The following is a 24,977-nucleotide window of genomic DNA, read 5'->3' on the forward strand; positions in this document are numbered from 1 at the left end:
TGGGCGAGGTTATGGATGGCCTTGAATGTGTGGAGGAGGATCTTGAAGTCGATACGGTATTTGATGGGGAGCCAGTGGAGTTGGTGTAAAACAGGGGTGATGTGACTGATGACAGGGGTTCTGGTGACAATACGGGCAGCAGCGTTCTGGACTAGTTGGAGTTTATGGAGGAGTTTGTGGGGGAGACCAAAGAGAAGGGAATTACAGTAGTCCAGGCGGGAAGTGACAAGAGAGTGAACCAGGATAGCGGCACTGTGGGGAGTTAGGGAGGGGCGGAGGCGGTTGATGTTTCTGAGGTGGAAGTAGGCGGATCGGATGGTGGTGTTTTCCTTTTTTCCGTTCTTTTCTCCCAGTTGCGCTCTGAGCGCTCTCTTGATTCTCTCTCTGGGGGGTCATGCGTTCTTTGCGTAAGATTGGCCGTTCTCTGATTGATTGATTGATTGATTGAAATATTTATTAACAGTTTGCAGAATTACAGTACATTTCTCACTCTCCACTTCTTTTTGTACAAATTACATTAGGTTTTTTACACTGAACGTATTGTTCTTTCCATCACCATGACGAGTGAACCCTAATGTGATTTCCTCCGGTATCATTTTCATGAGAATTGGGCACAATACAGTACGTTTCCATACGTGTCGGATACAACTCCCATTGAATCTAGGCTTCTTACTTGTACCTCAATGTCATCATACAGTTTGCGTAATGCAATCACATCTGTGGCCCTTTTAACTGCAGTCTACAGTCGACTAAAATTTATTTTGGTGGGCCTTTGATGCCGTATAATGACTGATTTTACACTTGCTGAAAATAGCATATCTACAAGCTCACAACACGTCTTGGCGTGTATCTGCTATTTTCAGCATGCAACCAAGTGTAAAACTAGAAAAAGTGCCCTTCTGGGCACAGGTCTCCACCAGGATAGGAATGTAAGACATTGCAGCTTGCCTTCATCTGGTGGTTGGATAAAAGGGCAACAAAAGTAAACTGAGTTGAAATTGTTCATGTGGCATTTCTTCCTCGGCCTAGTGGGAATGTGCGTGCACAATTTCACGGAAATCACGCGATGTGTTCATGATTTGCAGCATTTTGTTTGAAACTGAGCACTCCTGTGAACTTTGGAAGCCAATCTTAACCAATCAGGATGGAGTCAATCTGAAAGACTCGTTTCGTTGAATGGCTCTAGAGAGACTGTGTACCAATTTGCGCGATGTTTGGACAAAATCTGTAGGTGTACTGTGCAAAAACTTGTTTTGCACAAAGCGGCCTCCTGGTGGCGCTATAACAGGCCATTCTGGAAATTTTGGGGCAGAGGTTCATCGTTGGCATGCAGGGAGTGTGTGTGCAAAATTTGGCATCGACCGGGTTAACGGTGCCGGAGATTAGCTGCTCACGGAGACACACACACGGACGGACACACGGACGGACGGACGGAGTGCAAAACATACTCTCCCCCCATGCCTTCGGCCTGGTGGAGACAATGACTTGTGTCTTTTACTTATGCTGGATCTATTGTCCACTATAGTCCCTTCCTAACATTTTAGTCTAGTTTTTATTTGTTGACAGAATCGACAGTAGTCTTAGTTTTAGTCATCATAGCTAACTTTTTCTTTTAGTTTCCATTTAGTTTTCGCCAGTGAAAAAAGGTAGTCGACGAAACATTTTTCGTCATAGTTTTAGTCGACGAAAACAGCACTGGTGGCTCAACCAAGCTCACTGTACAGCAAAATGAGGTCACCTCAGAACCAAAACTCTTGGCTCAGTTTCCCAGAGCATGCACATTACTGCCAATTTACTGGTATACATTCCTCTACGGCTTCAGTATTGGAACTAGAAAAAGTGCCCTACTGGGCACAGGTCTCCACCAGGATGAGCAGATGTGAAGAATTCCAGGCAAAGGTTTTTCCTTGGCCTCTAGGGAGTTGGCATACAAAGTTATCCACAGATCCGTGCAGTTAGAGGTAAAAACAGTTTTCGGCCAGTTATAGCGCCACCTTGAGGCTGAGTTGAAATTGTTCATGTGGCATTTCGTCCTCGGCCTAGTGGGAATGTGGGTGCACAATTTCACGGAAATCACGCGATGTGTTCATGATTTGCAGCATTTTTTAAACTGAGCACTCCTGTGCACTTTGGAAGCCAATCTTAACCAATCAGGATGGAGTCTGAGAAATCTGAAAGACTGGTTTCGTTGGATGGCTGTAGAGAGACTGTGTACCAATTTGCGTGATGTTTGGACAGAATCTGTAGGTGTACTGTGCAAAAACTTGTTTTGCACAAAGCGGCCTCCTGGTGGCGCTATAACAGGCCGTTCTGGAAATCTGAAAGACTGGTTTCGTTGAATGGCTCTAGAGAGACTGTGTACCAATTTGCGTGATGTTTGGACAAAATCTGTAGGTGTACTGTGCAAAAACTTGTTTTGCACAAAGCGGCCTCCTGGTGGCGCTATAACAGGCCGTTCTGGAAATCTGAAAGACTGGTTTCGTTGAATGGCTCTAGAGAGACTGTGTACCAATTTGCGTGATGTTTGGACAAAATCTGTAGGTGTACTGTGCAAAAACCTGTTTTGCACAAAGCGGCCTCCTGGAGCGGCCTCCTGGTGGCGCTATAACAGGCCGTTCTGGAAATATGAAAGACCGGTTTGGTTGAATGGCTCTAGAGAGACTGTGTACCAATTTGCGTGATGTTTGGACAAAATCTGTAGGTGTACTGTGCAAAAACTTGTTTTGCACAAAGCGGCCTCCTGGTGGCGCTATAACAGGCCGTTCTGGAAAGTTTGGGGCAGAGGTTCATCGTTGGCATCCAGGGAGTGTGTGTGCAAAATTTGGCATCGACCGGGTTAACGGTGGCCGAGATTAGCTGCTCACGGACACACACACGGACGGACGGACGGACACACACACGGACGGAGTGCAAAACATACTCTCCCCCTAGGCCTTCGGCCTGGTGGAGACAATAAGTGTGGCAGAGATTTTGGTTGCACCATTTCCTAAGTTTCTAAACAATAATCTCTACAACGAATTGGATTTTTCTACAATCTCTGGTAATTAAAAAAGAAATTGTTAAACATATATGCATTTATACTTTAAATATATACAAGAAGTGTACACTCTTCTCTCCTAATGGTACCACATCAATATAGCATGGAATTGTGGACAAAATCTTAACAAAATCTAATCAGATGGTGGTCCGTCGTGGCTCAAATGCAGAATATATTACAGACATGGAAAAAGGGTTTGAAGACCCCTGAAATAGATCATGAAAACACTACAAGAGCAAAAAGGTCTAATTGTTTTAATGTCAAAAAAATCTCAGAACACACACATACTATCTTTGATAACACCAACAGATCAACATAGAGCTACACACTGCTGTTGTAAAGGTAAGAACGCCCACATATTCCTCTGTAGAGCAAACCCAGGACATGGAAAGACTCCTGAAGCTAAACGGTAGCTATCATTTGCAGATCTTGTAAGTAAGAACAAATTGTTCATCTCCCACTGTTGCAGTCAATGTTTATACTGTAGAAGGTGGTGATCAATTGCTTGATAATTATGCCCCGCGGCTGTTCCGGCTTCACAACCGGGCTGTGTAAAAAACGAGAGTAACTTCTTCTTTTGGATGTAGTTGGGATATTGGTTTATTTCTTCTTACTTATGATATTGTTGCAAATCCAGTTCATGCCATCCTACGAGGGAGGTAGAGAGAGAGAGAGAGAGAGATGTTGTATAATTATGTACAACAGATAAAATATTTAAAAATTAGGTTTCATAGATGGGATTTATTTGTATTTTAAGTAGAGATGTCCCAATATCGGTATCGTAAAAGTATCGGATCGGCCCTTATTTGGGTATATCGGTTCATATCGGTATCGGCAAATATGCCACTCTAACCACAGATCCGACACAGCAGGGGTAAGGGGTCGACACTATAGCAGGTAAATAAAATGTTGGGGCATGTGGAGTTTGCTTTGGAGTTGCCCAAACTGCAAGTGTACATTTGATTGAGGAGTCTGCTATAAACACAACACGAGATATATAGCTAGATATCTATAAAGACTATTCCCAGTCGGTGGACTTCAATATATAGTATAATATATAATAACACAGAAATTGTGGTATCGGGATCGGATCGGAAACAAAAAGAAAAGTGTATCGGGACATCCCTAAATTTAAGATAGCATACGGTTAAATATGAAAAGCAAGACAATTGCTGGTGAGAATAATGTTTACATTGTTGACATCTTGGAATCAGTTGTATTGAGTTGGTTTTGATGATAGTAGAGGTGGATCTTACCTGAACTCCTTCCCCGGACACAGCAGAGCAGGCCTGAATCTGCCACTTGCGGTCCCTGTGTGTGCACGTTGTTATTATAGGCTATGTCAATTCAAATAAGGCCTGTACGAGTAACCAACATATCGTTGCTGTCGGGAGGAAACCACCTAACTCCATTTTTGAGGTTTTCGATTTGTTGTTGTTGTCCTATTGAACACTCTTTATGTCTGTGTGTAGGTTACAAAAAAATCACACCTGTGTGAAGTGAGGAACACTCTTATCATCGTTCATCATCATCATCATACATCATCTCATTCTGGCCAGTCACAAGTTGCATCCTCACTTGTGTTTACGCAAACTCGGAAAGATGGGCATAGGAGGGGCCCCTCAAAAGAATATTGAACCAATGAAAAGTAGTAAAGAGCTCTTCGGAAAAAACCTCTTAACTCCATTGGACCTTCAAACTGTCTGCTAAAACAGCTAACTCCACCACCTCTGACCCCTCTCATGTAAGGTAGTAAGGTAATTGACAATATATAAAGTCAAAACGCCAACTTTGATGAGGCAGTGTTGCTTTGTTTTCAAAATATACGTTTTAAAGAAAATTCCTGAAAAATGAACATTTTGGAGTCGGGTGGTTTCACTCCTTCGATCGATAAGTTGACCTGACCTCAACTAAACGAGGTCAGGCCTACAAAAAATGTGATTATCTCAATTAATCGCAAATTAGACGATTATATGTTATAATTTATTGTGACAACCCGATAGTATTTATATACACACCTGTATGTGTGCAGGTTGAGTCCTTCAGCGATCTCACTGGCCGGCGATGCCCCGACCAGGTCCTGTTTGTTGGCAAAGACCAGCACCGGAACCTCCTTCAGGTTCACATCGTCGCACAGCTCGGAAAGTTCCTGCACACACACACACACACGCACACGCACACGCACACATGATGTTCACATATTTGTGAGGTGTTAAAGTTTTATCGTCTAAATCCTGACAGTTTTCTGAAAAACACATGTTTCTATGTCAGTGGTTCTCAAACTATTTCATGTCAAGGACCCCCAAGATTATATGTAATTGGCCGCCGACCCCCATCTGAAAATATGTTGTTACAGGGACCTCCCCAGAAGCAAAGATTTGAGTTAAAAGATTTTCAAAAATAGCAGATCTACAAGCTCTTAGCGCGTCACTCGGTGCCACGCTATGAGCTTGTAGATCTGCCATTTTTGCCAACAGCTAAAGTATAACATAATGCTTAAAACACCAAAAGGGATTCACACCCAAAATGGGTTAAATTGTACTTCATGCTTACCAATCCTGTCTCCTCAAATCGCTTTTTGTCTGCACTATCTATAACATAGATCTGAAAGAGAGAATCATACATCAAATCAATGAGATTCACAGAAGCGTTTATCATTATATTAACCACTTAAACCCAGTTGCCCGGGGTCCCCCATGCAGGCCATTTTGGCTGAATGTTCATCCTAGAATGTTGCTATGGTTCACTCATGTCACTCATGTTAATTGGATTCAACAGGGTTTAGTAACTTAATGTGTTCTCTTTACAGAAAAGAGAAACATGTTTTCAAAAGGAAATAATGATGCAAAAATATATATCTCTGCTGTTGGGAAGAAACCACCTAACTCCAAAATGTTCACTTTTCAGGAAATGAAGAAAAACCTTATATTTTTAAAACAATGCGAAACTGCCTCATGAAAGTTGGTATTGTGATGTTATTGTATTTAATGTCAATTACTTGCATGAGAGAGTGGTGGTGGAGTTAGCTGTTTTAGCAGACAGTTTGAGGGTCCAATGGAGTTAAGTGGTTTTGTCCGAAGCGCTATTTAAAATACTTTTAATTGATTGTAACCAAAACACAGATGTAAAGGGTGTTCAATAGCACTGATCTAAAAACAAAAAAACAAAGGTAGGTGTTTTCCGACAATATATTGCTTGAAAATGTTGTATTATGTTGTACTGTATCTTGACGACACTGCAAATGAGGGAAAACCTCAATGTCTCTCGAGAATAAATAAAGGTTTGAATTTAATTGAATTGAATATTTTAATTAGGCCTATTATTATTGTTCAAATAAGGAACGCTGAAACTGCAGCTTCAATAGGCCTAGAAACAAAGAAACAGAATTGTGTGTGAACAGCTGCACTCACCAACAGGTCTGTGTTTTCTAGGTACTTCGTCCAGAATGATCTGATCATCCGTTGTCCCCCGATGTCCCACACGTTTAGTTTCATGCCGTGAGACGCCACACACTTTATGTTAAAGCCCTGCATGAGGTCAAAGGTCAAAGACACACGGCAATGTTACTGCATATCAGTCAGTGTTTCGGAAGTTTGTTATGTCACACATGGCTGAGTTTTCTAAAGGCCTATTCATAGTTGAGTTTTCGGTGAAGTGGTCCCCTCTTCACCGAAAACTCAACTACGAATAGGCCTTTAGAAGGCCACAAAATAAAGAACGTCTGAAATGAATTGTGATCCCAATCATGACGGAAGAATGCATGTGATCCACCAGTGGTGGAAAACATACGCATGTAGTAGAATTATCAATACTGAAATGTTGAAATACTCTGAGCTTGTAGATCTGCTATTTTCAAATGGCCGAAATATATAGGGCTGAAGTGGTTAGCGTGTTTTCTAATTATAATCAAAATCTACAAAGTAACTAAACGTTTCATATAATTGCAGACAGTAAGCCCAGTTTTAAGGTCAACCACACCAATGCAACTGCTTGCAACTGCCATTGGGGATAATGGTTGCAAGCAGTTGCATGACGAATCATTGGTGTGGTTTGGGCTTTAACCCATTCTGGGCAGGAACCCATTTTGGTGTTAGCATTATGTTATGCTTTAGCTATTGAAAAATAGCAGATCTACAAGCTCATAGCGCGCCACCGAGTGGCGCGCTACGAGCTTGTAGGTCTGCTATTTTTGAAAAATCGAAGAACGACTGACATAGAAACGTAACGTTTTTCAGAATACTGTCAGGATGTAGAAGACATTTTTAGAATCTGATCTCAAGGTCAGAATGGGTACAATATTTTCCTCTGCGATGTATAGTAAGACCAGTAAGTAGCCTGTGATCCCACTGAAGTAACTTAGGCTTAATGTATAGCCTAGTACTGCTCCATAGCAATAGGATGTCACTTGACAAAAAGTTATTTTGGCAAGCTGTCATAAATATGACGAAACACACCATAAATTGAGTTTCACACTGGAAGTGCTGTGCTCAGAGGGTAAAGCCACAGCTGCTGCTTCCATAACATTTAGCTTAATTACATTACATGGTTGTTGTGCAGCAACACATTACCCTGAAGACCAGCTGAGGAGAAAGACTCAGAAGATCATGAACCCACCGAACGTGTACATGTGTGTGACACTGATGAGCCTTCACTTCACATGCACTAGCATGGGACTTTACCTTGGAGTATATACTCTAGGGACTTTACCCAGTGGTGGAAAGTAACAAAGTACTGTACAAACTTTGAAGTAGGTTTTTAACTTTACTGGAGTATTTCAAAATTCCAATACTTAATACTGTACTTCTACTCCACTATACCGTACATCTCTGAGGCAGAGAGGAATAGTTATACTGTAGTATTATTGTGCAAAACTAGTTCTGCTAGTTCTGCTAGTTTCAAAATAGTTCGACCAATTTGCTTTGAAAGAATTTACTTACTTTTACTTTGGAACTTTAAGTAAATTTCTATAATTATACTTCTGATCCTCTATTCTTAGTATACAGGACTATTACTTGTGGTATCACTATACCTTTACTTGAGTAAAAAGTCAGAGTACTTCTTCCACGCCTGGACCTTACAGATTATGTCTGTGTTGGATTTCATATTATATAGTAGACAACAGGGACGTGCAGAGAATGTTAGAAAGACAGGGGCTGAAATTCCCTAAAAGGGATTTTCTATTTGCAATAAATAGCGGATCTACAAGCTCTAACGTGTCACTCTGTGACACATTGAGAGCTTGTAGATCAGCTATTTTCGGGCCACACTGTTTAGCTACTGGAAATGAGGCGTACAACTTGGATTTCTACACAGAGGACAGATCCTTTCAATGTAAAATTGCGTTTAAGTTCAGGAAGGTTCGGCAGAGAGAGTTCTCCTGAATGCTGCCTTGTATGGCATGGAAAGGAAAGGAAAGGGGGGGGCATTTGCATTTAATTCACCGTAAATGCATGATCTCTGGAGAGGGCAGTTTTTTACAGACCACTCAAAGAGCAGAGGCTCAAGCCCCCTTTGATGTCGGGAGGCATACTATGATCCGACAGGGAGCTTTGGTTCGAAGGAGCATTGGTCTGTCTATATGTGTGTGCACGTGTCTGCATGGTTTAACCTGATGTGTGTGTTGTGTGATGATGATACTGGTTGTTGGTATTGGTGAGAATAATGATATTGGTTCCATAAGAGATGTGTTCTATTCTGAGAGTATATATGCCTCAGAGTATCCAGATGCTATTGTAGTCTATCTCCTCCTAATGAGACATTCTTTAACAAGAGTGTCACGTGACTTCATTCTTTGAACGAGAGCTCATGAGACATGCACCTGTTCCTCCGACATAATGAAGGCTTAATATGTATAGTAGCATATGCCGCAACAGGATGCATAGCTTATTATGTGATAGTACCTAGCAATATAGTTAACATACAGTACTATACACCAGGAGGTCATATATTGTAGAATGAAAGTGTGTGTGTGTGTGTGTGTGTGTGTGTGTGTGTGTGTGTGTGTGTGTGTGTGTGTGTGTGTGTGTGTGTGTGTGTGTGTGTGTGTGTGTGTGTGTGTGTGTGTGTGTGTGTGTGTGTGTGTGTGTGTGTGTGTGTGTGTGTGTCCTGAGCATGACGTTAAACTGCTCCGTTGTAACTACCATCGTTAATGTAGTGGGTGCAGATTTAAAGGACAACTTTAGTTTTTTTCAACCAAGGTTCATGTTTTAGGTTGTTATTAGAGAAAGTAAAACGTGGGTGTAATGTTTTTTTTTCATTTGCTGCTTTCTTTCGTTTTAGGGATTTTAGCTATTTTTGAAAGGGGGGCGGGGGCATTCGAGCATAGGGCTAAATATGTATTTATTTACAAAATGTTATAGGGATTTATTTTTTTATTAATTACTATAGTCCTACTAGACCCCAAGAAATTACATCTGGCCACAAAAGATCACGGGATCTACTGAATGTGTCAAACTGACATATTGAGCCTATACACACAGTGTGGCTTCCCCCCAGTACGCTACCTTCACATTCAGTAGATCCTGTGATCTTTTGTGGCCAGATGTAATTTCTTGAGGTCTAGTAGGACTATAGTAAATAATAAAAATATAAATCGCTATAAAATGTTGCAAAAAAAATACATATTTAGCCCCATGCTCGAATGCCCCCGCCCCCCAGTCAAAAACAGCTAAAATCCCTAAAACGAAAGAAAGCAGCAAATGAAAAAGAATTAACACTCATCTTTTACTTTCTCTAATAACAACCTAAAACATGAACCGTGGTTGAAAAAAACTAAAGTTGTCCTTTAAGTTGCATTTGCAACCTCTGTGGACACTGTGTGCTTCAACACCATCGCAAGCTTGCATACAACAAGGCGCTGCTCACTGGTGGAGTATACCAACTGCTGCTTGGTGGACCTTCCCATGAGCAGCTACTGGGAAGAGAGGCGTTGGACCTGGCCTTCTAGCGGTGTGTCCATCCGCTGTCGGAACAACAGTGGGTGGGTTTTGGGCCCATGGGAATTGACATGACATTCTTGTTGTATCGCGACATATTCCTTGATTTTGTGGATGTAACTTTGCTGCACCTGAACTATTTATGTCCTTGTATGCAATTTCCTCTGTGTGGACATGAGAAGAAAAGGGTCCCGCACTGTCGTTTCGGTCTAAACAACCTTCATCAGGTAGCCTAGCTCAGGTTTAGACCGAAACGTTGTCATCTAATAAGTGAAGACATGTGTGCGGGATCCTTTTCTTCTCATGATTCGCATTTGGTTGCCGGCTCCCACGCACCTGTCCTTGTAGGAGTGCACAATGCCTTTTCGCTACTCTTGTGTGGACATACTTTTGTGTGTGTGTGTGTGTTGCATATAGCTTCCCCTCACCTGTGTGGGTGTGATTGTGTCAATCTCTTCAGAGGCAAGGCTCTTCAGCAGTGTTGTTTTGCCGGCGTTGTCCAAACCCAGCAGAACTATCCTCAACTCTTTCTCTGTGGCCCCCTTCAGTTTCTCAATGACGGACAGTAAACCCTGCTAGAGGAAAATAATTGCAGTTTATGTTTACAGCATATGTTAAACGATCCCCATTAGAGACACTTGAAAGTGCCTCTAGTCTTCCTGGGGTCCTGCCGAACAAAGCTTATACAATACCAATATTATGTGAACAATTCAGCAAAACAAAAAGGAAAAACCCTCTTTTCCTTTGAAAAGCGCAGTGCTGGAATCTGTTCTTGAGAGATGCATACAATACATGCTACAACAAAAGATTTAAGTTAAAAAAAACATTTACACAAATTAAACAAACTAACATTATAAAATCGAACAGTCCAAACAAATTAAACAAATACACAAATAGTTAATTCATGTGTTTCCACTGAACATGAATTGGTTCGAGAACCCTAAAAGTTGGTTTTGAACTGGAAACCAAAAATGGCTCTGAGTAATGGGAATATGTTTACTGACACCCATGCTATGCATGGTTATTTGCATTTTCCAGTGGAAAGATTAAGATTAATAATTAAGAATTAACATTTATAGTATTATTATATTTCCAATGGCATCGGTAAAGTCGCTTCGTTTATGTATGAATGTACGTGCTTTTAGACTGCTTATTTCATTCTTGCAAAGGCAGTGTACCTTCTGAAGGAACCAGGAAGTACTGTAACTAACTAACAGCCATCTTTCCCTCCATGGTTCACAAGCTCTTTCTATGACAATCATATGCCCAAAAGGTAGAGAGAACAACAGATGGTGTTCCAAAGACCAAATCACACACAATGGAAACAATCCCCAAGACCTCTCACATTTCCAGATGTTCTGAGTAGGGACACAGGACTGACTGTGAATAAACTTGGTGTGATACAAGGAGGCATGAGGTCAGTCCGCTGCCCCCCCAGGTTGGCAGAGGAAGTGTAGCGCCCAGGATTACATTAGATAATTGGCACTGGGTGAAAAGAAAACTGGGTTACAAAATTGTGGGATAATTCTTTTTAGAGAACTTGGTGTGATGATGAGACAACAGAGACCAGTGGAAGCAGCTTGTGTCGCAGATCTCGAGGGCACTCGAGGGATGATGATGATGATGATGATGAGTGATAATTACTATATCCTATATAGCCTATATATTATATCCTCTAGTCTAGTAGGGGATGGAGGAGTCTCATCAACGGCCTATGAATTTAAAGGCCTAAGTAAGTCTAGTCTAGTAGTGAATATGAGTGAAGTATTTCAGAGTTCATACACAACCAATGTGAGTAAAGCTTTCCAGGAAATCTTAACCTGGCTCTGACCTTTTGTCTTATCTGGTTCTACATGACTTCATAGATGTCTACTACACTACATCTCTGGCACACTCCTTACGTTACGTTCTCGTCTCTTGATCGAGAACGTAACCAGTTGGGCGCCATTCGTATAATGACTGATTCATGCTGAAAGCACAACCTACAAAACATACATCGTAACCTCATTTCGACCACTGATAGGACAACACATGCGTTGGTGTTTGAAAGGCCCTCAGAGACAACTGTACCCTATAGATTCATACAGATTCCTACAGTTCAGGCTTTAGCACCCCTCAAAAAAACAACAGCACATTGAAGCATAATGAAGCATAATATTAAATGAAAGAATGAAAGCAGAGAGAGGCTAACCTACCCTTTGAGATTCTGCCATGATGCCGTGTGTTTCTCTAAGCGGCTGAAGCTACATTCTCAGGTGAAGCTAACGGGTTTGCAGGGGGACGCAGAAGGCACCGGTGTGGCCTTCTCGTCCTCGTCTTCTGCCCAACGCGGGACAGTCTGCCGTTGCACGTGCGTCTGTCTGTGTGGGTGTCTGGCTGCCTCTGTAATGTATGTATGTTTGTGTGTATGTGTGTGTGCTCGCGCATGTAAATGTAAATGTAATGTCGGCTGGGCTAGAGTTCGCAAGCAAGCAGGATGAGGGGGGGAGGGTGGAATGGACAGGATTAGGAGGCCAGAATTATCAACTCAGCCCTCCCTCCTCTCCCTCCCTTGCCCATCCCTCCATCGCTCCATCCTCACTTTGCACTGGAGCTTTAGCTGGATTATCCCTTAGCCACCTGCTAAGAAACCTGCACACACACACACACACACACACACACACACACACACACACACACACAGAAAAAGCACAACTCAGACAACTCACCATATGGCTGAGCATCAAGCCTATAGAGGGGAACGGAGGCCTTTTTGTCATCATAAGTAAACTGAACATGTTGTGAGCATCATGCGTGCTCCTGTGAGCAGAGGGATTATTTTCACTCTTGTTTTATTCCTAGATTAAAACATATCTCTCAACTGAACAGCCTTGGGCAGTGCATGTGGACACAGTATAGTAATACTGATCAGCCTTGGGCAGTGCATATGGACACAGTATAGTAATACTGAACAGCCTTGGGCAGTGCATATGGACACAGTATAATAATCTGGCAGCAAAGTTACGCCACTCGAGTGACTCAGATCTGGAAACGGCTTCTGATACCATCCCCTGCAGGTGGAACTCTGGCTGACCTGTCCTCTACACATGCACGCACGCACGCACACACGCACTCACGCACACACACAAATGAACATAAACATAACAGCACACCTACTGTAGGTAGGTTAATAGAAGATTTGAGGACGGATTATCACATTAGAAATATGATTATGATTAGATTCTTAGAAATATGATAATGATTAGACAGGGCTAAAGCTAGATATCTCAACAGGCCCACCTGTCCATTTAAACTCTAGACAGGCGGCCTGCCCCAATGTTATTAGCGCAGCCATGCCCGGCAGCTGGTGAAAAGTAGAGTTCTCAACAGGCCCGAAAATTAAGGCCCGGCCCTACCTGGGCTCTCATCAAACCCTGTAGGCCTACAATATCCAAAGTAAGTTGAAATGATGGATAGGCTCGGTCTTTTTCTCTCTCAATAATTTCACAAAGAAAGAAAAAGAAAAAGAAAAGAAATTCCATAAATTAGAAAGCTAAATCTACAAACAAATGTTTCACTAGTTTGGGAACATGTGTGACACTTTAGGACCAAAGCACTGGATCCCCAATCCAATCCAATCCACTTTATTTATGAAGCACATTTAAAACAACAGTGTTGAACCAAAGTGCTGTACACAAGACACAGAAGAATGTACTAGTTTAGTTGCTGTGAGAGTGAGGTCTAGCCAACACCAACTCGGGATTCCTGGATCGCTGCCCTCCACAATTTCCTATCCAACATCAGGTTCTTAATTGAGCTCTTCAGTGTTGTAAGCCAAGCTGTCGCGCCGCAGCACGTCTACATAGGTGGTGGTACGCTTCTTTCTCCTCCTGGCTTTGCCCTGGGTTGGCTCCCATAGGGTCAATTTACTTGCCTCAAGTCCTGGGTGCCTGACGCAGTGCCCTGCCAGCCTAGGTCCACATTTCTGATGCGGACTATGTACTAAATGTACTAAAATACCAAGAGCAAAACAAGAATACATAATAAACAGGGCAGTATAAAGACAATTTCATCAAATACAAGTCCAATTTGACACCCAGTCCCATATAAACCTGGAAAAAAAAAGATCTGAGAAAACCGTGATGGGTTAACATTCATAAAACTAGCAGCACACAGAAGAGTTTATTTACAGCGCAACACAAAGTATCAAATTACTCAAAACTATTTTTACGCCCCCCGCCAGAGGCATTCATGCTTTTTTGTTTTTGTTTCTGAGAATCTTCACTACATAAACTATACAAGTCTGGACTGACATGGGCGTAAATGCCAACTGGTTGTCGGAGGCATACAACCGTGATGTTGCATCACGTTGTCCTTGTTTGAATCCAGGGTGAAAGCATTCACATTGTATTAAAGGTGCTTTGGATGAAGGCACTATATGAATGTAGGGTTAATTTTGCCAGCAGATTCAGATTTTGTCTTAGTCTTTTGAACACACCATTTTAGTTTTAGTCCCATTTAGTCATCTGAAATTATTTTGTCTTTAGTCTAGTCTGATTTATTTGAGCAAATATCAAAGGCCTATTCATATTCCTGTTTATAGGTAATAAGGTGTCCACCAAAAGCTACAACATGACGTCACGCCGCGGTGGTAAGCGACTCACCGCTCACCCAAACACGTCACTATTGTTTTTACTAACCACCGTTTCGGTAAACGGTGGTCACCTTATCACCTAAATCTGGAGTATGAGTAGGCCTAGTCAACTAAATGTACACTGTATATAAGTATAAATGCACCATTTACTATGTATTTACCAACATCAATAAAGCTATTGTGAGTCTAATATTATTTAGATTAGATCGAATTGTGAGATAGAAGAGTCAGGCATCTCTAGGTCTCATCTCTGGACCCCTCTGCTGGTTACGTTGAAGCTGAAGTTTCCTTCTCTTATTCTGAGCTGTGTGGAGACAAACAGACGGCCGACAGACAGGAAGACAGATGAAAAGGAGGACACAAGGGAACAGACCCAAAAACAACGTACCCTAATGTTTCATTGCTTCCTTCAGGGTGCAATATTCACATGAAATAGAATGAAACAGCTAAACAAACATGTCCACTTCATAATTTATAAGGCTTTGTTCATTATTTATTATTATTATTATTAAGCATTTGAGTTACATCCATCAAGTTAATATACATCTGTGAGCTTAAAATATGTATTTTTAGGGGTTTCTTCTTTGTTAAACGGAAAAGGCTTACCGGTCTCCCTATTCAACTTGTACTTCATAGCCAATCCCAGACACACAACCAGAACCACCGCAGAGATGCCACAGATGATCAGAAGCACTGGACTGTTGGCTGGGAGAGAGAGAGAGAGAGAGAGAGAGAGAGAGAGAGAGAGAGAGAGAGAGAGACAGAGAGAGAGAGAGACAGACAGACAGACAGACAGACAGACAGACAGACAGACAGACAGACAGACAGACAGACAGACAGACAGACAGACAGACAGACAGACAGACAGACAGACAGACAGACAGACAGACAGACAGAAATAACACAGACAGTTACACAAAGTCTGAGATCCCACTAGAACATCAACTGATACTTTTTGTACAGGTTTTGATAGTCATTACTAGTGCTGTCATTATTAATAATTAATTCACTAATATTATTGTATTTATGGTAACATTAAAAATGTGAACCAAATGACATTACTCAGCAACAACATAAATGATAATGATCATTGGCAATGAGGGTAATGTGAATAAGGATAATAACAACAATAATAATGTGTAATCTAACGGTTATGTAATGCTATCTCTACGGGGGACACTGGGGGGGGGGGTGTAGGGTGGAATTCTCGTATCTGACTTTTGTTTTGTGAATCAGTTAATGTAATGAGTATTACGATTCATGTTCTGTTGTAAGTAGGATAGGCATTTATAAGCTTTTAGCTTCTGTCTACTCCTTTTGATCATCTTCATGTTTTGGTTTTGTTTTGTTTTCATAACAGCTTACATTCATCGTCTTTAAATATATTGTATTTGAAACTGAAGGATGGTCAAATAAACTAAACTAAACTAAAAAACACTGATGATTAAGAAAGCATTACACATTTCTACAATTTATTTAATAAAAAATAAAAAATATGAATAACTACATGCAACAGTGACCCCCCGTGGTAAAGAGCTGAAATTGCCACACAGACTCTGGACGCTGCAGGTGTATTGGCCCCTGTCTGAGCTAAACGCCTTCAGCGTTAGGCTGCTGGCGTTGCAACCCTCCAGGACATGAGCGTCCTTCTCCCACATGAACTGCAGGTGCAGAGGGGGCGCGGCCCGCATGGGCAGGTCGTGGGTACAGTTCATGGTGATGTACTCGCCCTCGCTCAAGTCAAAGCCACCGCTGGCATTCAGAGACACCTGGAAATCTGACAAGTAGAACATCAAGTCAGTCAAAAAGATGCCTAATCTTCTCTGTCAAAGACTCAAAGTTTTAATGCAGATGTCGTGATATCATTTATGTCAGTGGTTTTCAACCCTTTGCATACCAAGGCTCATTATTTATTCTGCATTTGAGCCACGTCGGACCACAATTTGAGGACATTTAGCATCTCAGGCCCAAAGCCAAAACGTAGAATATTTGATAAGATTTTTGTCCACAATTCCATGCTGTATTGATGTGGTACCATTAGGAGAGATAACAGTCAAACCTTGATCAAAATAACAATTCTTCTAATTGTGTAGACTAGACTTCTTGTAAATCTGATGCAGATGTTTAACGATAATGCAACTCCTGAGAGCATCAAATGAAACAAAAGACCTGTAAGGGTCAATTTGGTGAATGTCCCTGGACCACTTGTTGAAAACCACTGATTTATGTCAATCACTTCTTCAATCTACCTTTACGAGTGCAGTTCTCTGGAACTTCTATAGGCAAATTAACAAAGAGAACAGTCATAATTAAATACATTAGTCAGCATGAACTTTAGTTTCTTCTTTTCTTTTTTTACTGTCTTTGATTATCAGCAACTAACAAAACAGAGGAAATAGTTTACTGACCATTGAAGCAGACTGCAGTGTGATTATCATCTAGCAGAAAGGTGAACCGAGACAAAGGAGGAGTCATTTCATTGATCACGTAGACAGCACTAGAATTGCATTTTATGTAGTCATAGCACTTTATAGTATATATAGTATAGTATGTATAGTTTATATAGTTTCATTATATAGATATTCCACTGTTACGTTCTTAGCTTACGCATGTTTCATGATAACTACTTTTTATGTAGCCTACTGTTCTTGCTTATTGTAAATCGCTCTGGATTAAGAGCATCTGCTAAATGCCTAAATTGTACATTTCTTAATCTAACATTATCATCACATAGGTATTGAGTTTAAACATAAACAGTGAAAGGAGCATCACTGAGTTTCACCTGTGATATTACAATGCAGGCATTCAACACGTATGCAGGCGGAACAAACCTGGCCTACAAGGAAGACAAAACATGATGTGAGAGTGAAGACAAAACATGATGTGAGAGTGAAGACAAAACATGATGTGAGAGTGAAGACAAAACATGATGTGAGAGTGAAGACAAAACATGATGTGAGAGTGAAGACAAAACATGATGTGAGAGAGAAGACAAAACATGATGTGAGAGTGAAGACAAAACATGATGTGAGAGTGAAGACAAAACATGATGTGAGAGAGAAGACAAAACATGATGTGAGAGAGAAGACAAAACATGATGTGAGAGTGAAGACAAAACATGATGTGAGAGTGAAGACAAAACATGATGTGAGAGTGAAGACTAAACATGATGTGAGAGTGAAGACAAAACATGATGTGAGAGTGAAGACAAAACATGATGTGAGAGAGAAGACAAAACATGATGTGAGAGTGAAGACAGAACATGATGTGAGAGAGAAGACAAAACATGATGTGAGAGAGAAGACAAAACATGATGTGAGAGAGAAGACAAAACATGATGTGAGAGAGAAGACAAAACATGATGTGAGAGAGAAGACAAAACATGATGTGAGAGTGAAGACAAAACATGATGTGAGAGTGAAGACAAAACATGATGTGAGAGTGAAGACAAAACATGATGTGAGAGAGAAGACAAAACATGATGTGAGAGTGAAGACAAAACATGATGTGAGAGAGAAGACAAAACATGATGTGAGAGAGAAGACAAAACATGATGTGAGAGTGAAGACAAAACATGATGTGAGAGAGAAGACAAAACATGATGTGAGAGAGAAGACAAAACATGATGTGAGAGTGAAGACAAAACATGATGTGAGAGTGAAGACAAAACATGATGTGAGAGTGAAGACAAAACATGATGTGAGAGTGAAGACAAAACATGATGTGAGAGAGAAGACAAAACATGATGTGAGAGTGAAGACAAAACATGATGTGAGAGTGAAGACAAAACATGATGTGAGAGTGAAGACAAAACATGTTGTGAGAGTGAAGACAAAACATGATGTGAGAGAGAAGACAAAACATGATGTGAGAGTGAAGACAGAACATGATGTGAGAGAGAAGACAAAACATGATGTGAGAGTGAAGACAAAACATGATGTGAGAGTGAAGACAAAACATGATGTGAGAGAGAAGACAAAACATGATGTGAGAGTGAAGACAAAACATGATGTGAGAGAGAAGACAAAACATGATGTGAGAGTGAAGACAAAACATGATGTGAGAGAGAAGACAAAACATGATGTGAGAGAGAAGACAAAACATGATGTGAGAGTGAAGACAAAACATGATGTGAGAGAGAAGACAAAACATGATGTGAGAGAGAAGACAAAACATGATGTGAGAGAGAAGACAAAACATGATGTGAGAGTGAAGACAAAACATGATGTGAGAGTGATGACAAAACATGATGTGAGAGTGAAGACAAAACATGATGTGAGAGTGAAGACAAAACATGATGTGAGAGAGAAGACAAAACATGATGTGAGAGTGAAGACAAAACATGATGTGAGAGTGAAGACAAAACATGATGTGAGAGAGAAGACAAAACATGATGTGAGAGTGAAGACAAAACATGATGTGAGAGTGAAGACAAAACATGATGTGAGAGAGAAGACAAAACATGATGTGAGAGTGAAGACAAAACATGATGTGAGAGAGAAGACAAAACATGATGTGAGAGTGAAGACAAAACATGATGTGAGAGAGAAGACAAAACATGATGTGAGAGTGAAGACAGAACATGATGTGAGAGAGAAGACAGAACATGATGTGAGAGTGAAGACAAAACATGATGTGAGAGTGAAGACAAAACATGATGTGAGAGAGAAGACAAAACATGATGTGAGAGTGAAGACAAAACATGATGTGAGAGAGAAGACAGAACATGATGTGAGAGAGAAGACAGAACATGATGTGAGAGTGAAGACAAAACATGATGTGAGAGTGAAGACAAAACATGATGCCAATCATAAGAAACATCAAATTGTACAATTCAAAGAGTTTCTTACTCATGAAGAGAATGCCAAGTCCACGATACAGAGACATCTCTGTCACGTCCATTCTGTCACACAGAAAACTCCTCATAAAAGTGCTATTAAACAAACACATTTAAATTTGAATTGAGTCTTTTTCAACAGAATTAAAGAGCAGAAACAGCAACAAAGATCATTTGTACGAGGAATAGCATTAACTGAGATGATGATGCCCTATTCTCGATGTTGTTTAGCTTAAATAAAAAAGCAAAAGGCCAAATATGGGGCCACTACTTTGAAAGTGATTCAAACTAAATTAAGTAATAATAAAAAAAGAGTAGCCTATTAAAGAAAGATATTTTGGTCATTTTATTAATAATGGTTTTCATTTTTACCTGTTTTGTGTCTTCATACGTCGTTAGTCCTGTGATGGAGAATGAGTACACTACTTTGCCTAAGCTACAGCCTGGTCTTTGTACTGGGGAATGCAGTGAAACTAAACTGAACACTGATAACAATGCAAATGTACATGTTCCTGGAACTCCAATGAATAACCACATGCATACTGCTTTGGAACATATAAATGATGGCACTGCTGCTGAGAAAGAGAGAGAGAGAGAGAGAGAGAGAGAGAGAGAGAGAGAGAGAGAGAGAGAGAGAGAGAGAGAGAGAGAGAAATAAATAATGCTATTACAGTTTTCAGGGAATGTTACAATATATATTATTTTCTTTTCCGCAATGGCCAGGAGAGTGTGCTGTTGATCTCTCATGGCCATTTCACGTCGGTCTGAGGTAACAGTGGATAGTGCAACATCCCTGGCTAAAGTAAACTGAAAGGTATATTCAGTGATTTCGCTCAAAAAACCTTAGGTTTCGTTTTTGGCTGTGGGACCCAGCCTTTCGTCCAATCAGGATAGAGAGTCAAAAACGAAACCTAAGGTTTTTTGACCCCAGGGGTTAACTGGGGACAGGGTGGAACTCCTTATATGGCCAGCACACTCTATAGTAGGGAGGATTATCACAACAAAACAAAAAAATAAGTGATATTTTAATTAAGTGAAATCACTGAATATACCTTTCATGAACTTAAGTACAAACATGACGCCAATGCTCCATAATGTCTCGCTATAAAACTATTTTGTTGCAACAAGGAGTTGCAACTATAGTTGCATTGGTGCGGTCTGGCAGTGCGGTCTTTGAAAAAACAGACAGAGACAGAGTAGCCTGGAGAGTGGAGACAGAGTAGCCTGGAGACAGAGCCATTTCCAGATTTCCATATGCCAGACCATGAACCAATGGGGATGGGATTGGGGCCGAGTCGGCCGACGACCAATCCGCATGCACAATCAGTTATTTATATGTTTCAGCCGTGCGACATCGAGTGTTTCGTTCAATCTGACATTTAGCCTACTGTAATTAGACATTTCATTAGGCTACACTACAGTTTATACATAGCCTGATATTGTGTTCTTGTTGTGAAGATGGTGGCCATCATCCGTCTTTCTACTGTGTATCGATTTGCCAAAAGCACAGTGAAAAAACATTACAAAAAGTATAAGAAACACATCAACGGAAAACACAACAAATGCATCACCGTGGTTGACAATAAGGTATGACTATCATTTTTGGTGAAAGCTTTTTAATGTTGGAAATGCCTGAATTAAACTAGGCAAAATGTTCCACCACTTCCATACACAATAATTACAGTATTTAATTGGTTTGTGGGATCGACATGCTCTATATGCACTCAACATGACGTCACTTGTAGCCTACATAGTTGAGTTGTTTGTCTGTTCCCTCTGCAGATGGAATCCGACTTAATGTAGGCTATTTAAAATGTATTCCTTTCTTTAAAAATGTGAAGCTACATATAAAGTTGTATTTGTAGCTGGATCCTTTCATTGGATTGAGATGTCATGAATATGTTGTCTTGTCTTTATGGAAAAGGAAAAGTTGCTCAGGTCTTCCAGTCTTGACTTTGCAGCAAACTAAATAAAATGTCAGTAGGGCCTATAGGCTAATAGCAATAGGCCTTCCAGTATGAGAAATAACAGACAATGTTATGGTCATAGTTCTAGTATTAAAGGCTGGATTTTATTACAGCCAGGTATGTAAAAATAAAATATTCTCTAGTAGCCTGATATTAGTTTTAGAATGTCGATATAACTTTTGGTGACATGATGTTTCTCAGAAGTGTAAAATATAAAATGTGTTAACTTTTATGATAGGCTACAACTAAACCAATTATGAATAGAAATGCAGAGTAGCCAGGCTACATGTAGGCCTATACACTTACTCAAAAAGCAGAATTTCTATACTTCTCAAGTAGCCTACAGTTAGAGTTGTTCAAAGTAACTACAGTAAGTAGTAGTAAGTTAATTGGCATTACAACTGCTTGTGAGACGGAGCACTATCATTTAAGTTACAGTATGGCCACCATATGTACTATCGCCACGCACAGAGCACGCAGCTTGTGCATGTGTTTCTATAATAATAATAATAAAACTTTATTTGTATAGCACCTTTCATGACATGAAATGCATGAAATGCAGTGAGTCCACTTCAGTTGGTTGCTCAAGAGGCAAGCCTGCATGCCACTTTCATCATGTATTAACAGCAATTCTGATACTTCCTCTTTTGTGACTTGCGATGCTCGAGAGACTTCTCTTTCAGGCAGGAAGTGACAGGAAGTGGTGAAGTGTTGAGGCAGTGTATCAACCTTTGGTGGATCACTCCACTGTGTGTGTGACGTTTAACATTGTTCTTTTGGCTTATTGGAGCTCATACCATATCATCATGGCAAATAACCGTAAAGGTCTTTTCATTCCCGTTGGCCATATGGTGAGTGGCAAATCAACTATTTTGTTATGTTTTGGCTAGTTTCATCATCAAAATATACTAGAGAATAGAGATGCAGCTGGCTACTGTATGATGGCACAGAGCTGGTCAGGTCTTTTTAAAAGACATGCAGACAATGACATGTTAATGCCTTTGGATGCTATTAGTAAAGATCTAGGAGATTGTTGTAGTTGATGGTTTGTTGATGGATCTAGTAGTGCTATTTAAAATGGTTATTGAGTTTGAGTTCTCGACATGTTTCGTGTTTTCACTAGTGATGCTAGATCAGGCTCTGTTCTACTGAAACAGACAATGTTGTCTAGGTTGGTTTGGTAATTCTGAATAAAGGTATCTACAAAGATATCTACATAAATGTACAGTAGTTTATAACTAATATCAAGCTCTTTCTGTCACTGCATATTGTGCACACGATGTGTAATTACTAATGCCTCTTTATGAGAGGCAATGGACTCCTATACTGCACATCCTTCAAGTTCTTAAAAAAAGCCTGTGTTCTTCTTCTGGAACACTGTTATTTCTTATAAGCCTGAAAAGAAGAAATGCACAGAAGGAAGCCGAATTGGGTCTGTGTTTTGCGTCACGTTAATGAAAGGCAGAGAGATACACATCAGGCCCTACTCTTTCACGAGGATATGGTTGGTGGTTGTTGTGAAACAATGACTGAGTCACTTGAATTGAACTGACGTCTACTCTGGAAGCTGTGAATGAACGGTGGGGCTGTCTAGTAGTGCCACACCCTGTTCCCACCATATGACACACCAACGGTGTGTCATATGGTGTACTGTAGACCAGTGGTTTACCACCAGTGGTCCCTGAGGGGTTTCCTGGTGGTCCCCAGCCAAATGATGGAGAGTTGGTAACCAAATGGACCCTTAAGAGAGAGTGTAAAACACATTATTGTTAAATATCTGCATTACTTAATTTACAAGTCTACACAATTTAGAGAAGGTAGAATAATTAATATTTTTTGATCAATGTTTGCCTGTTGTCTCTCCTGATGGTACCACCTCAATACAGCATGGAATTGTGGACAAAATGTTTGGGTCCGAGAGGCTAAATCTCATCAAATGGTCCGTGGCTCAAATGCCCAGTAAATAATGGACATAGTCAGATTAGTCACATAGATATGAAAAGGGTTAAATTGGTGTAGACCTACTCTAGCTAAACAAAAAGAACAGCATGCTCACAGCATGCTCATCACACTTCCCAATTCAAAACATAACTTTTGTGTATCTTGAAAGTATTTACCTCAATCTGCTTTTTATATTTTCTCTCTAAAAAAAACATTGAGGTTGTATTTTGGCACCCACATTATCTCTTCATCTCTCTATTTCAGAGCCAGGCGGTATCAGATGGAGGTATGTGCGCATGTGTACTTCTATGCTGTCATATTTTCAACGAACTGAAACATGTCTATGCATGAAACTTAAAGTATTGATATATCAGTCTCCTGCGGTGCTCAGTTTGTGCTTCTGCGTTTGTTTCAGAGCTGAACATGTCTGCTCGAGGCCATGGAGGCAGCAGTTCCAGTCTTCCAGGGAGTCCGGCCGGAGAGCCTGGTCATCAGGCCAACAATGTTCTGAGCTGGGCTGTCTGCTTCGAGAAGCTCCTGGAGGACCCCGCGGGGGTGCGCTACTTCACGGTGAGAGACACAATTAACACCGTCATACACAGACGGGACAGGGAAATGGACAGGTACTCGAGACTAGCGGGGTTCCGGTTCTTTTTCAGACCTGGTTACCCGGCTATTAAAGAACCGGAATCGGGTCCATCGTATTTAGAACCGTTTCTGGAGTTAAAGAGAACCGTTAAGGAATCGGACCGTTAAGAGGGAATCGTTAAGGAACTGGAGTTGTTAAAATCTTTAGATTCCCAACACTATTCGAGACGGGCAGAGAGACACAGGCAGAGACACGCGCACATACATACACACCATCCACACAAATTTCAATTACTGTACCATTTTAAAATATTGACATGGATAATCCAATCGGAATGATGACTTCATGCACTTCATCTGAACAGAGGTCTGCCAGTGGTGAACTGTTATCTCCATATTTGTACTCTTTCCTGCTCCCTGTAAATTAAAGGTAGGGGTAAGTGATTTTCTTTGGTTAAAAAGTGTTAATAGCTCTATATTCTGATAAAACTAATTGCTATAGAGTAAGAGCGCTATAGGGGTTTCCTTGACTGGAACACCATGAAGCTGATAAATGGGTAATCTCTCCTCATTGGCTGAAATTAAAGAACTAGGGAGACTCATGTTACTGAACAAATGCAAATGGAAATAATCAAATAGCAATGATTACTATCTAAATATGATGCTTTAACCATATAACATTGTTTTCATCAAAAAATATCACTGATGTGACGTGCTGTAAGCTTGTACATCTAGCATCTTAGCTATGTTCAAAAACAATTGAAAAGTGAACAGTGTTGTGTGGGATACAGTATTTAACCAATGAAAAGTAGTACCAAGAATTTATGACTAATGACTATACTGGCACCTTTGGAACACAGGTTATTTCTTTCCCCCATTTTTTTACTGTTTGTGATGCGTTTGTTTCTACAGGCCTTTTTGAAGTCTGAGGTCAGTGAAGAGAATATTCTGTTCTGGCAGGCTTGTGAAAAGTTCAAGAAGATTCCAGCTAAAAGTTCAGGCAAGGTATGGTAAAGTTGATTCCTTTTCTATTTAGTGT

The 24,977-nt window shown here is 40.6% G+C and overlaps 3 protein-coding genes across 7 annotated transcripts in view; 1 reads left to right on the top strand and 2 right to left on the bottom strand.

The window, feature by feature from the left end:
• Window positions 1-3,637: 3,637 nt before the first annotated feature.
• On the bottom strand, window positions 3,638-11,920 carry LOC310873791 (ADP-ribosylation factor-like protein 3; the record flags this gene model as incomplete). Its single annotated transcript, XM_083786343.1, has 7 exons — window positions 3,638-3,685; window positions 4,294-4,348; window positions 5,056-5,186; window positions 5,591-5,641; window positions 6,448-6,564; window positions 10,401-10,544; window positions 11,879-11,920. The coding sequence occupies 7 exons, from the start codon at window positions 11,918-11,920 to the stop codon at window positions 3,638-3,640; spliced, it is 588 nt and encodes a 195-aa protein (XP_083642469.1).
• Window positions 11,921-14,554: 2,634 nt separating this feature from the next.
• LOC310872976 (uncharacterized protein) lies at window positions 14,555-19,505 on the bottom strand. The gene is made up of 7 exons (XM_083785201.1): window positions 19,456-19,505; window positions 17,388-17,441; window positions 17,014-17,043; window positions 16,855-16,881; window positions 16,113-16,382; window positions 15,212-15,310; window positions 14,555-14,909 (listed from the first exon to the last, which is right to left on the bottom strand). The coding sequence occupies exons 1-7, from the start codon at window positions 19,490-19,492 to the stop codon at window positions 14,833-14,835; spliced, it is 594 nt and encodes a 197-aa protein (XP_083641327.1). The 5' UTR covers window positions 19,493-19,505; the 3' UTR covers window positions 14,555-14,832.
• A 2,658-nt stretch (window positions 19,506-22,163) lies between these two features.
• Window positions 22,164-24,977, top strand: part of LOC310873528 (regulator of G-protein signaling 14-like) — a 29,423-nt gene continuing 26,609 nt past the window's right edge. For all 5 annotated transcript variants that reach the window (XM_083785964.1, XM_083785965.1, XM_083785966.1 and 2 more), the window contains exons 1-4: window positions 22,164-22,260; window positions 23,615-23,636; window positions 23,766-23,920; window positions 24,851-24,943. In XM_083785964.1, the coding sequence (XP_083642090.1) occupies window positions 22,216-22,260; window positions 23,615-23,636; window positions 23,766-23,920; window positions 24,851-24,943 (315 nt within the window). In that variant the 5' untranslated portion in view covers window positions 22,164-22,215. The remainder of the gene's footprint in view (window positions 22,261-23,614; window positions 23,637-23,765; window positions 23,921-24,850; window positions 24,944-24,977) is intronic.

This window comes from Protomyctophum parallelum, assembly GCF_964188405.1.
Source record: "Protomyctophum parallelum genome assembly, chromosome: 16".
Lineage (NCBI taxonomy): Eukaryota > Metazoa > Chordata > Actinopteri > Myctophiformes > Myctophidae > Protomyctophum > Protomyctophum parallelum.

What these genes read in the sequence shown, in the direction of transcription:
- LOC310872976 (XM_083785201.1), bottom strand. Translation starts at nt 19,492, where the DNA reads ATGTCTCTGTATCGTGGACTTGGCATTCTCTTCATGA. An exon ending in CACTGCAGTCTGCTTCAATG is followed by an intron (nt 16,882 to 17,013) that starts GTCAGTAAACTA and finishes ATTTGCCTATAG; the next exon opens with AAGTTCCAGAGAACTGCACT. An exon ending in AGAGAACTGCACTCGTAAAG is followed by an intron (nt 16,383 to 16,854) that starts GTAGATTGAAGA and finishes TCTACTTGTCAG; the next exon opens with ATTTCCAGGTGTCTCTGAAT.